This window comes from Chamaea fasciata, unplaced genomic scaffold (assembly GCF_029207755.1).
Source record: "Chamaea fasciata isolate MVZ Bird 193981 ecotype frontalis unplaced genomic scaffold, bChaFas1.0.hap1 SCAF_2, whole genome shotgun sequence".
NCBI lineage: Eukaryota > Metazoa > Chordata > Aves > Passeriformes > Sylviidae > Chamaea > Chamaea fasciata.
This window is the reverse complement of record NW_027094087.1, coordinates 48190522-48204343: the sequence shown is the minus strand read 5'-3', so window position 1 is coordinate 48204343 and position 13822 is coordinate 48190522. Positions and strand designations below refer to the sequence as shown.

The 13822-nt window shown below is 37.5% G+C and overlaps 1 protein-coding gene across 8 annotated transcripts in view; it reads right to left on the bottom strand.

The window, feature by feature from the left end:
* FRY (FRY microtubule binding protein) overlaps positions 1 to 13822 on the bottom strand; it is a 177553-nt gene that overhangs the window by 54875 nt on the left and 108856 nt on the right. For all 8 annotated transcript variants that reach the window (XM_066175979.1, XM_066175971.1, XM_066175974.1 and 5 more), the window contains exons 29-36: positions 13141 to 13295; positions 10999 to 11098; positions 10524 to 10695; positions 8524 to 8780; positions 8005 to 8151; positions 4424 to 4592; positions 3547 to 3637; positions 1006 to 1088 (exon numbers count right to left, since the gene is read on the bottom strand). In XM_066175979.1, the coding sequence (XP_066032076.1) occupies positions 1006 to 1088; positions 3547 to 3637; positions 4424 to 4592; positions 8005 to 8151; positions 8524 to 8780; positions 10524 to 10695; positions 10999 to 11098; positions 13141 to 13295 (1174 nt within the window). The remainder of the gene's footprint in view (positions 1 to 1005; positions 1089 to 3546; positions 3638 to 4423; positions 4593 to 8004; positions 8152 to 8523; positions 8781 to 10523; positions 10696 to 10998; positions 11099 to 13140; positions 13296 to 13822) is intronic.

Here is a 13822-nt window from a genome sequence, read left to right as displayed (position 1 = left end):
TGCACACTTCCTTGTGCATTTAAACACCGGAGTTTGTATATACGCAATATTTTGTCAATACTGTGCTTCATAATAATGAGTAATAGTTGTTGGTGTACATTAAATTATCCTATTGTATTTTACAGTCTTTGCATATTTTGCAGAAGAGTATGTCCAAAAATTACTTGGATTAAAAAATAAATAGAATCTTTACTTTTTAAGTTAAAATACTGTTCCAAAATGGTGTCTCCAATTCCAAACCAAGACATTATGGCTGATACAGTACTTGACCTGGCTTTAGTAAGCCAGTGATGAAAGTCAATAACAAGATGTTGCCTTTTTTTGCATTTGGTTAGGGCCCAGCCAAAATCTGTAATTTGAATTCACTCCAGAAATGAAGTCAGACTACCCAACTCCCCAGTTTTGCACTGTTGTTCAATAATTAATTGGTTTACTTTGGAATCTCTGCTGAGCACCAGTGTCCATTTACAGCCCATTTAGCAGAAATACATAAAGAACAAGAAGCATGTTCAGGAGCCCCATCTCCCCTCTAACACGAGTTTTCACAGTGCAGCCAGAAACTGGTTGCAGCGAGCAGATGAAAGTTAATGAGGAGATACAATCTCCTATTTGGAAACTCCTGAGCCTCTTTTCATCCTCATATAACAGCCCTTGATCTGGAGGGATACACTGCCAAATGGCACAACTCAAAGTACTTGCTCTAATGCTCTTACAAGTCTTTTGCCTTGCCATGTATGAAAGGCCCAATGCACTACTCTCTGGAGGATTCTCTGCTGCTACTTTCTGTGAAGTTCTTTGGCCTTCAAATGGGTTTGGCTGATTCCAGATTAAACAAAGTAAATTAATGAAATGAGGTAAAATGGAGGTAAAATAAGGACACTCCCTGCATGGTGATGCTACAGTACTGTTTACACAGAACTTAAACAGAGAGGCTCCGCTGGTCATTAGAATGTTTTCCTCTCCAACCAAAACACCAGAAATTTCATCAAATTGAGTGTAACTTACTTTTGTCATCATCATAAGATCCTCCAGAGCTATTACTATACCTCGATTCTAGCCGGGTATGGGCTCTGATGACATTACTGAACCTTCAAATACAAAAAAGAAAAAAAAAACTTCATTAAAAACACAGACTGACATTAAACATCTGGACTTTGTTTACCCTAAAAAAAACCCCCAAAACATTTTCTCAAGCATTCACTTTTACACAGAAGTAGACAGCAAATTAATATAATGCTGATCCTTTCCCCATAACATTTTTGCAGCCAGCTTCTGAGAAGTTCTAGGTGTGCTCCTGTGTCACAAGCCTTTAAAATTTAGCAAAGGGAAACTCTCATGCTGCAAATGTGTGATTTTTTTGAAGGAAGAAACTGCTAAAGATGAACTGAGATATAAACTGTTCATAGCTGGAATTTGTCACAGATCATGTTCATGGGTAAAATCCTGCCAAATTGATAAAGCACTCAAAGCATGGTGCTAATAATGCCAAGGTTGTGGGTTCAATCCCCATATGGGCCATTCACTTCAGAATTGGACTCCATGATCCTTGTGGGTCTCTTCCAGATCAGGATATTTTGTGATTCTGTGACTGACTGGATAGTCCAAAGCCACGCCCGCACAGGTACCAGGCAGGAAAAACTACAGCAGACCACCCTTCAAGAGGAGAATCCAGCAAATGCCAGAGCAGACTCATAGAAAAATTAAGGCATATGAGAGCCAGAGCAAACTGCTCACAGCTGTCCTCAAATCTGCCACAGAGTCATGCTAAGCTGACTTTTCCTGGCGATCTTCTTTGACTTCCTCCACCTTGTGTTCTCAGGGTAATCAGGCCTGAAGTGGAATGGGAGGAGCCATACTGACAGCTCACGCACTAGTGATGATCTAAAAACATCACCATTCCTGCAAAGCTAGGAAACTAATTACAAATAACCATGGGTCAAACAAGACAAGACTGAAGATTTTCTAGACAAAATTCAATTTGATTTCTCACTAATGTTCACACACCTTAGTGCAGGGTATTTCACTACATATCAACATATTACTTCGTTTCACACATTAAAGCATGTGTGTCTCATAAGCAATAAATTCCTTGTGCTGTTGACAAAAAGGCATTGTGAACCATCCAGTACAAGGTATTCTACCTATGACCCTCATTATTTCATATGTCCTGGCATATGAAGTCAATATTAATGACCATTCAAAGATTGACACACTGGTTTTGAAGTGCAGATGCATTTACAGCCGGCTTCAGTAACATAAATGCCAGCAATGAGTTCAGGCAAATTATTTTCCATTTTCTTCTGAGGTGTCTTTCAGCAGGATCCTGAATACCAATATAAGAACTTCGTAATTTTCCTTTCATTTTTATCATAAAGTCTCTGGCAGATCTGAATTCTAAAAACCTTTTTGGAGTCAGATTTAAAACTTATGTAAGACAAGAAATCCTGACTTGAACTACTATAAGAGACATTTTCTCTACTTGGCTGTAAATCAACTGAATAAAAATTTATCTTAAAGCTATGCAGCCATAAACATTCATGTAAAGAGTAATCAAAAATTCAAAAAATAGTTTTATTATCCTTTTAAGTATATTTGTAGCGTGTATGTTGAAAAACATCACTTAGAGTCAAATCTGTTTGAAATTTAGTACAGAGTGCCATTTTTTACTTACATTTAAATTACCAGACACATATAACTAACCTGACAAAATGCTACTCTTGTTTGTAACATGGAGAGAGGAAGTAATTCAAAAATTCTGAAGTACAGAAAGGTTTGCTCAAGTAATTATCTCTGTACCTCTAAGCCCTGAACCTTAGGGAAGGAGGCTTGGACTACTGAAGTGATACTAGTGACTTTCAGGGACTAATGCAATACTAATACACTAATTGACAAATGCTATTATTAATTGTCTAAAGTTCTCTTGCAAAACTAATAGAGAAACAATCTGTATGACAGTGCTTTAGGATCTAATGGCCCTTAGGCTGTGCATTTATTCATCTGTCATTTGTCAGTATGTATCATAAGTTGCAGAAGTCTAAACTGAATATATAATATATATGCAAGTTATTTTCCATAGCTGTCCTCTGTAAAACATTTCATCCAGACAAAGGAGGTGTCTGTGCAATCACTGATATAAATCTGCAAACTAAATTTTACTCACTGTCCATGAAATCAAACGGTGTGATCAAATCTGATTTTTCATAAAGATTTTAGTAGTCATTACTTGGTGCACGTTCCTATTTTTTTCTTTCACCTTTGTGGATAATTCCTACAAAACCATGACCTACTTAGCACAATTCATGGAATGCAGGTTTAACAGTTGTTCCTCTGTTAAACAAGAGTCAGGACAATTAAACAAGAGTCAGGAACTAGAATCGTGAGAATAGCTTTGATTTTAAAAAAAATTATACATACTGGGATAATGCCACTTAGAATCAATCCAAGCACCAGAGTTCCTCACAGTACAATGCAGAACTCTGTCCAACATCTCATCCTCAGCCTAAGAAAACACATACATTTTGGAGGAAAACACCCCAAGCCACAAACCTTTCATCAGTCTCTTTAACTACTCTGTTCTCCTCTGCGTCAGGAAAACTATCTTGGCCAGCTACCACAGTGTTACTGCTGGAGGTGGTTCCTGTGGATGAGATGTGAATAAGAACACCTGTTATATGCAGCAGACAGCATCTGCAAAGCAGTAAAAGCCCAGAACTTACAGGGTTTTTTAGCAGCTACAGTCAAAGCAACCATCCTGCAAGTACTTGCATATATGAATGAATGAATGAACACTGTTACTTCTACAAACCAGGACCTGCTTCCATGGCTGGATGCTGTAAAGTTTACGTGCTTTGAGGAGTAGATCAACAGAATGATGGTCTTCTACTCCTTAAAATAAGCTCATGCTCAAGAGACATAGTCTACTGTTTTTCAAGGATTTGGCCCAACATTTACAAGGTTAAATGGGGGTTAAATGGGGTTGGTTCTTGAGTATATTTGACTATTGCAGCTTGGAAAATGGCATTAGGCCTTTCAAAACAGAACTGCCACACCATTGAGGCTCTCAGTTTTCAGGAAACTCTGCCTGATATATCTGCTCTTTTCACTGCATCCATGATGATTTCTTGTTCTGAGTAGAAAAACCACTAGAGAGTAAAGTTTTCTGAGGAGTGGCAGAATTCTGAACAGCACCAAATATTGGTAATATGCTATTAAAATAGTTAAGATAATTAAGCACACGTTAACAAAGCATACACATGATTAGGTATTAAAAAGAACCGTAATTTAGACATGCAACACGGCCCTGAAACCTGTATGTTATGTACACAGGTCTGAATGGATGAGAGATTGTAAGAGATTGTTTTTTGCAAAGAGATGAAGACTCAAAAGAGCAGGAGAGCATAAAGAAAACACATTCAGGTCATACCAGAAGCTGCAGCTGAGGCTTTGTTGCTGGCAGCAAAACGGTAAAATGGAGGATTATCACAGTGTTGGACTATGGGGTTCACTGGGTCAGTTTGCTGCAGCTCAAAAAGAAGTTCCTCCATGGTCTGAATAGTGTTATTGCGACATAGGTATATCGCAACCTTCTTTATCTGTGGAAGAAAATAACAGTTGTTAAACTCTGATTAAAGTGAATTTCCAAAGAAATCAATGAATGTTATACTGCAGTACTGAAATGATCTAGAATGTGAGTGTTGTTCCTGAACAGACACCACAACCACATACAATTCATACAGAAATAACACCTCTCACTTAGGCATCAAGATCATTTCCCCAGCAGACTGACTCTATGATTTAATCACCTCAAAGCTTTTTCTTACTATTCACAATGAATTGTTTATGTATATAACTATATAAAATATTAATATATATAACATGCACATCTACAAAACTGTAGCTGTGGCCACACAGAGTAAGCCAGACTTTGAGTTGCTACTCGTATCTGTAAGCAAAGTAATAGCAAATGGAAGAAAGGAAGAGCAATTATGTATACAGACTTCATGTATCCTGATCTGAAAATCTGAGAGCATCATTTACAGAAACTCTGGAAATTTCTATAAATCTTTTAACAAGATCTCAAACTTGCACTGCAGCAACGAGGATTGTTGAGATACTGAGACCAAATTCAGCTTAATTCGGGAGGAAAAAACCCTGTTGACTATTAAAAGCACAGATTCTCTCCAGCTCAAAACCACTTGATTCATAAACTGCTGTAGCTGGGAGACCATATGGGGAATATCTCTCTGTGCTTGCCTGCTTGTTTTTAAAGATGTCCCTGAACAGATACTTATAGGGGAGCTAATATATTAGAATGAACTGACTGTTGGCCTCACCAAGTATTGCTGTTCTTACACTCTCAAATACTTCCATTAAAATAACTTACTGCTTCACTTTCCCATTTTTTTTTTCCTTAGAGAAAATGCACATATGCAAAGTCTCTTTTATTACTCAAATTACTCTACTGTGCCAAAAATTTCCCAGGGACTTTGCAGAGACAAATCCATCTCCTTCCCAAGGCTCATTTCTGGTAGGGCTCACAGTGCCACTTTCAGCTTCTCTCACCGCTGAAGGGGTCATGTTCCCAACACCGAGTCTTTGCTGAAGAGGTTTCTGAACTGTAAATACTCTAAGAAATCTTTCAGCACATAATGTGAAAGAATGGACAGCTCAGCAATTTGTACTGGGGCACTGGGAAAAAATGCTTAAAGGAAACATAAGAGACAAAGCAATTAATTTAGATGACAAAAAAAAACTATTTAAAAAATGTGAGTCAGGCATGCTTTTGGCTTGGACCCACACAGGGAGAACAGATGGCTGAAGGCACAAAGCAGCTGGTGACTGCCTCGGGGCACAGGGGGCTCCTAAAGGAGATGGGTAAACTGGCAGTCCTGCAGCTCTGTGGTCTTTTAAGCCCAGGTGACCTGGAGCACTGCTGATAAACTGTCCAAATGATCTTTATTTGCTAACGTGTATCTGTAATCTACATGATAATGGAAGACACGCGTTTATGATATCAGCAGTCTTGTGTAGTTAACAGGGTTAGGTAGGATTTCTTATCTGTAAACTGCAGGGCATTAGCAAAACACTGAGCAGATGCATGTGATAAGACCGGTGTATTTTCCTGCTCCAGACAAAGCTATCAGTGAAGGAGTGACTCAAGCACAGTCAGGCTTCCTACAGAAGCTAAAAACTTTTTCAGATTTTGCAAAATCTGAGAATCAGACTTTTAACTCAACATTACAAAACACAGACTAACTGGGTGGTAGAAAACACGGGAACCTTGTCAGCTGCTGCTGCCACCAGCCACGAGAAGCCTGCGAGGGAGACCAGAACGGTCCCACAGGCAAAACAGGAGATACTGAGCAGATAAAGCTGGAGATGTCAGAACAGATTGCTCTCTTCGTGAAGTAAGAGGACTGCACTGTCCTGGAGGAGGACAGGACTGTGAAATCCTCGAGGCTTTGAGGCAAAAAAAGGATTTGAAGAAACAAGTGCACTGGGTGCAGGGGGTTTGAGGAAAAGCTGCTCAGAGCTGTGGAATGGCAACAGCTATGGAAAAAGGAGGTGCTTTCTGAAAGCTTTGGCTAGGCAAGTATCTGGATTGGGAATAAGGTATGTGAGGGGCTCCTGGGCAAGAGCTGACAGGGTTATCAGTCTTTTCTAGTCAGGCTACATTTAGGAGTCAGACTCCTACTCAGCACAGGACTACTCCTGCTTCTCAGAAAACTGCCCCTGTTCCTTCTGTAAGCTGTCAGAAATGAGGGTAACAGCCCTCATTTTCTGTCTTATCTCTAACAGGTGATTACCACTTGTTCTCTGCCAAAATAGATGGTGACTACTTTTGGGCCTAATCCCAAATCTGTCATAGACTGTAGGAAGAGACAGGTTGGAAAGAAGCTGGGAAGTCTCTCATCTAACCTCCTGCTCAAAGCATGGTCAACACTGAATGGAAAGGCTCTGTAACAATTGAGGGAAATATCTTATTTCAGATCAGCTCCTTTGTCTTCCTCTCATATAAACCTTGAGCTTGTTCTTACACTAATTCCACTTTCAAATTATTCTACTTTTGACTAGCTAGGCATATATATACATTGATTAGAGAACACAGAACAGTAAACCCTACAAATGAAAGGAAACAAACAGGATGCCGATGGTACGACAATATTTTGAAGATTTTTATGAGCTTCTTTATTTTCTTTATTCTAATATGCATAGTGGTCATCATAAACACTTTGGGCAAACTATTATTTCAGCAACTGTAAATTAAGTTTGTTTATGAGGCTTTTTAGATAAATTTCATCACATTAATACTAATTTCAGATTTATTTCAGGGAAATAATGGAAAGAGGCTAACTAATAAAACAACATATTGTAATTGGGCTGGAAAATTCACTAAATTTAGACTCTGTTTCACTCGGCAACTGAGCAATAAGGAACATGGGAATGGAAGTAGCCTGGTTTTCTCAGACAGCCCTGATTTTATTTTAACTTGAGTAATAACAATATCCAGCACAGTTTGAGTTGCACATTGCAGCAACTGTTAGATAATTTATGGCAGTCATGCAGAGGCAGAAGTTGATATGGTAAGGAGCTTATAAAGATTAACTATCTTCTGTCTCTTGAGATGCCCCAGAGAAAGCTCTAGTCTGCTGAAGAAGAGGAGGTAGCATTTTCTGGCAATTTATTATTATTAACAGACAGTCTCTGTTACTGTCCCCATTCACAGACATGTAAAGTTTCTCCTTCCTTGAGAGAAACCCACCTCTCGCTTGCAATGGGGTGTGCTCCACTGGTGCAGGCTGAGATTTGAACTGCTCAATTTCTTTTTTTGATTTCAGTTTCCTGGCACTTTTATTCCTGCCATTTAATTTTGTACAGTGTGTTAGGGAGTATGTTGGTATTTCTTGGTTTTGATACAGAAATTTATTTTCTGAAGGTAATTGCTGTTTTCTTCACTACAACCTGTGTAATCAGCAGTAAATACAATAAAGTGCAAAGACTTACATAGGGTAAAAGGATGGTATCACTGCTAACACCACACAAACTAATGAGGAACTGCAGTGTTATCCTAAGGTTGTTACTCCATTTTTCATTGTTGGCCAAAGCATTCCAGACATTTTCCATCTCTGGTCCAGGAATTTCATCTCCATACTGCAAAGAATCATAGGCACACATTCCTTGAAACATGCAGACTTCCAAACTAAAGTACGTTCTTTTAGAACATTTTCTAACACAAAAAAACCCCAGTGAAATGTGGTAAAAAGTTACAAAACAGTATTCTAAAAAGCTACCTGACAGATTTCAGGTTATAAACTTCATTTAAAACTATTTAGGGTCTGACCCACAGAGGGACTTATATCATAAGAGAAAATAAAAGTCTTGAGAACTGTAAATTCAAGTAATCCTAAAATTAAGCACGTTTTGTTTGATTAGTACAGACTGTTCCAGTCTGAAAATTCTGGTACTGGAGGGAAGAAATCGAAGTTTTACAGGTTAGTTTCTTTGTCTGACTTGTTTTTTTACCTTGGCTGTCATATACATGAGATTATTAAGAACCAGGGAGGTGGCCTCAGGTGAGCCCCAGCCATTGCCTTTTAGTCCACTTGTGACTGCTATTTCCCCATCCTTGTCCTTCAGTTCATCTTCCGGAGTGGTAGGGCTTGAGCCAGGGAGGAGCAGTCTGTTGTCTACCAGCTCAATGTTATGAAGCCATGGCAGCAGATAGGTAAGCATGATCTGCCTTCCATTTGGATGTGTAGTTGGAAATCGCTGGCTTACCTCTAAAATAATAAGAGTTGAAAAGGACAACATATTAATTTGTGATGGAAACCCCAAGTACACTGTTTAAATCACATTTCTGACTTTTGTTTGACTACCTAATGGTTTTTACCTTGCACACCACAAGCATAAAAAACCATGTTGTTGAGTTTCCTGAAGAGAAACATGGAATTAATGTTCAGTAATAACAAGCAATTGGTCATGTCTTCTGTCTGAAATCACAACTCAGTCTGGGCATAGAAACAGAAAGTCACCCCTTGTTACTGTGCCATGTATGCATTAAGTGAGGTGCCAATGTCAATAGAGAGGAAAAAGGATAATTCAGTTACTGGTGGTTACTCCAGAATTCCAAGAGCTTCTGGAGAATATACAAAAGTGTTCTGCAGATTACAAATGGCTCACTGGCCTCCAGGTTTCTAAGCAATAGTTTAAATAATAAGGCACTTATTATACTGAGTTTACCAAAAAATCTTGCATATATTGGGATCCTGCTTCCTGTGGGAATGTCTGTAAAATTCATAGCTGGCTGTCAGTTCAGGAATGCTTGTATACAGCACCTTATATAGTTTACAAAAAAAGAACTGGCACTGTAAGGCAAAGGGATTTGGAAAATCTGGGATAAGAAATACAGCTTCCTGCCAAAGTGAACCACATTATCTCTCTTTACCAGAATTCTTCTGTAAAATCAGTAGAGGAAACATTTCCTTTTTTCACTCATTGCCTGGTTTTTAAAAATCATGAAGACACACACTGTTTTCTCCTCCCTATGATTCTACATGTACAGAAAGGATGTCTCACTTGGACTGTAATATCCTGTATATCTGAGATTTTTTTTAAATGACACATTCATTACAGCAACATGAGCAGACAATAACAGAGATAACGAACAGCATTTGCTTAATGACAAATGAGCCATCAGAATTTCCCTACACCAGTTATTTATAACTCATGATATCTTGGGCACTAAGAAATGTAAGGATGATGTACTGTTCCTATACCCACACTCCAGCCCCTACAGACTGAGTAAAAACAACAGAAAGGGATTTTAAGAGCCAGTAAAAATTCCCACGATTACAGACATTTGCATTCTGTTATTTAAAAACTAGAGCAACACATAAGATTGATTAAACCAGACAGATATGTCTCAAAACATCATTGTTCCCAGGAATGGCCTCTCAGTGGGTGTATTCTGAATTGTTCTCCTGCAGGTCTCATTCTTTAACATTTTTCTCAGTAATCCTGAAAATATACATTTCTGGTAAAATTAAAAAATGCTGAGACATGCAGATGTGGCAAATAACAGAAGGTAGAGATCACCCAGAGTGATTTGAGTCATTGATAGAACTGGACAAAGGCAATCAATCTGCCCAAAGTTAAAGCCATGTTTATATAAAATGAAAAAATATATCCTCACAAGTATGATCTATGTAAATCCATGTGTAAGAAGAATCACATGAGAACCCACCATAGAGCTCACCAATGTCACTTTAACTCATTCAGGGCACTTGTAATTTCAAAGTTACCCTAAGATCACATAAGTGGCACAGAATCCCCAAAGAGGGTTTCTGTACTTTGTGCGAATACCTCTAGGAAATATAAATTGGATTCCTAAATCTGATTTGACCTGAACCAGAATAAAAACAGGTCAAGCTAAATTTATAAACAGAATTGTGGTTCAAAATTGTAGCAGTCTAGCATTTGTACAAAAATGTAAAGGAGATAATAAATCAAATAAATATAGGTACCTGAAAAAAGTGGAAGGGTAAGTTCAGGATACATCCTTGCTAGTTCGTATGAAAGAAGGGCAAGTGAGACACTGTAAAGAGGTGGCAATGGACCATGTGTCCCATACAAGATACTGCCTGGTCTTTGCTCAGCTACCTTTTTTGAATAAACAAAAAGCTTTGATTCAAGGATCTATAAAAGACAAAGGAAAAAAAAAAAGTAATGAGACAATAAAAATTAATTAAATCAGGAAATATCAGCATTTGAAGTTTAGCTATTAGAGAATGCCCTATATGTTTAAGAGTACATGCTCCAAATATGAAAGACATTATAACATTAATTTTTATATAACTATTAGTGTAAGCTTTTATAGCCAGGACAAAACCAATTGTTTATTTTCAAAACAAAAGTAATGTGCAATAAACAGTACTTCATAAGAAGTTCACCAAAAAAGTTTCCAAGGATAGGAGGAAAAAATATGTAGCTGATACATGCCTGCATAAGTTGCATGGAAATTTCATAAATCTCTCTGTTGGTGTCAGATGCCTTGAACAGCACCAAATTTAAAAGCGTCACGATATCAAAAGGATAGTTCCTAGAAGAATAAACAGAAGATTTCTGTGAATCCTAGTGAGGAATGCAGATTATATTCACTCTGATTTACTGTGTAATATCGTCTAAAGAGAATGTCATCTTTCTTTTTTCTCTTCTACCATCAGAATATGGGAAAGGGAGCTAAGGGAGCTCTTATGAATACACACTGCTTGATCAAAGGACCATCTGGTGAACAGGAAGAAAGAAAGGATTATTCATAATTACCTTAGGCTAATGCTTCGGAATGCACTGAGTTACCCACAATGAGAAATGCAGTACCTGTGTCTATGACTGTCAATTCATTTTAATTTATAGCATAAACTGTTTACAGGACAGGCTGACACCCATGAAAGAAAATGGGGAGCATGAAAATTTCCAGGTATAATGAATTTCTTAGGCCAAGCTGCAATTAAAACAGTCCATTTGGGCAAAAGACACTATCTCTGACGTGAACATTCTGAGCTATTAGACAATTCTATGAAAATTGTTTTCAAAGACTAAACCTGCTTCAAAAGACCTGCTTCAAGAAGTCTGCTATCTATAAAGTCAGCATCAATTGCAAGGTTAAACATTTCAAAGTGTTAACAAGAATACTGTTAGAGGAATAAATCCCACATCATAATATTTGGATTTGCACTAAACAGCTTTCTGTTTTCTCATGATGATTTGTAAATGCACTGATTGAATTGTGAACCCTCAATTTATCACCCCAGATGTCAGCTACAGTGCTCCTGGATGGCTGTAGGATGCCTGTTTGGACTTTTTAATATGGCAGATACATGTGTGGCATGGGACATTCTCGACAATTCCATATACCAGCTGCAAGCCAAGCTCTGTAATTGGCTCTTGTCCCTTCTACTGCTTAAAAAATAAACACAAAAAGAAAAGAAATGAAGGGAAGTGGCTTCTTTGTAGAAAGTTGGATGGACATCATCAATTGCTGCTCATTTTACAGGCAGTTTAACCAGTGGTCTCCTGATACATTTTGATAGATAAGAGAGCAAAAACTATCAACAGCTTTCAAAGAGTAATAAAAACTCCCAGCTGGCTAGAAAGAGGACTTTCCCTTCAAAATAAATCACGAAGATCATACTCTCAGATTTTACTGTAGGAACAGAAAAGATTAATTCTTAGGTCACAGTGGCACAGGTAACACAATTTGAGGAAAAAAGACTGGCTGAAACTGCTATGGGCCTGTGTTCATTAAAATAAAAACCCTGTTATCATAACTGAATTTGCAAACACAAAATTCCATTCATATTTTAAAAATCTCCATATAATTAAGTCTCTAATCTAGTTGCTCCTGTCAAGAACAAAAGTTTTGCAGGAAAACGATGAAATATAAGACTTATTTTGATTTTCCAAATCCCAATTATTTCCCTATTGAGCTTTCTCTATGCTGATCATACATCTTGCCAAATTATTTTTGTGAAGAGTTAATTTTCACATTTGTTTTAATAAGATGCAAATAACTGCATTATCTAATTTCTCTATAAATTTTGTCTTTAAAAATAAAAAAGGGATAGAATTTTATGAAGGCCTGACACAAAAGCAATATTTGCATTCATGTCTTCATGTAGCTTGTGCTTGCTCAGCATTAGCAGTAATGATGATACCAGTTGACAGGAAAGGAGCTAAACAAATCAAATGAAAGCCAGTTTAGAAAAAGGACATGACTTTCAAGATAATGACATGTCAAAATAATGACTTTCAAGCTATTGACATAGAAAACATTTTTCCTTTTATAAATTAAATTAAAAACCATGCCAAAACTTTTGAAACCAGATTTATGACCTACATTCAAATAAAACTGCTGCAGCTTTTTTTGTATCTTTCTGAGAAAAACAGCATGAAAATTCCCCAGATTTCAAATGTAACTATAGTAAGAACATATTCTACCAAGTACATCACTTTGTTTTCAGAATCATGAAAATCAAGCATTTGAGAAGAGATGAGTGTGACCAACAACTCATAACAATACAGTGAGCTCAACCTTCAGTTTTCTTTACATTTGAAAGTGTAGATTAATCAATTAATTAATACCTGCTTCCACACACAGTTGCAATGGCTTTGAAGCACCCAGAGGCAAGCTGGTATGATCCTGTGTAACAACGATCTATAGCCCAGTTGAAGAGATTGATTTGATCAGGATTCAGTTCTAGCAACAGGACTACAACCTCACAGCCAAGCTGGTGAACCTGAGCAAACGTCAAAACATGATTGATGGGGTCATATGTATGTTACTTCTCTAAAATTCTCAGAGCGACATGGGCAAAACAGGGCAAAAATGGAAAATTCAAATATGCAAGAAGAAATCAGAACATTTGTAATAAATTTATTTTAGGGATAGCGCAGTTGGAATGTGACTCAGATTTCAACACTTGAAAAAATGTATGTACAGATACTACATAAATGAAGTAAATTTTCCAAAATTAGGCACAACAACAATAACAAAAAAGCACAATTATTGCAAATTCTAAGATACTCGATAGGTGTTCTTGGGCAACTTCCTTTTACATCAATTAACTGACTTGCTAACTGATTTCCTACTGCATGTGAATTTCACAGAATGACAAACTTTCATGTTTATCCTGCTTTTGACTAACTCAGAAGCAAGGCAGACAAAGAAAAATACCTTTTACAAGTCTGAAAACTTGTATGTTTAATCCAACTACAACAAGCAATCTAACAACTCTCCCTACAGACTGTGAATCACTTAATCCTG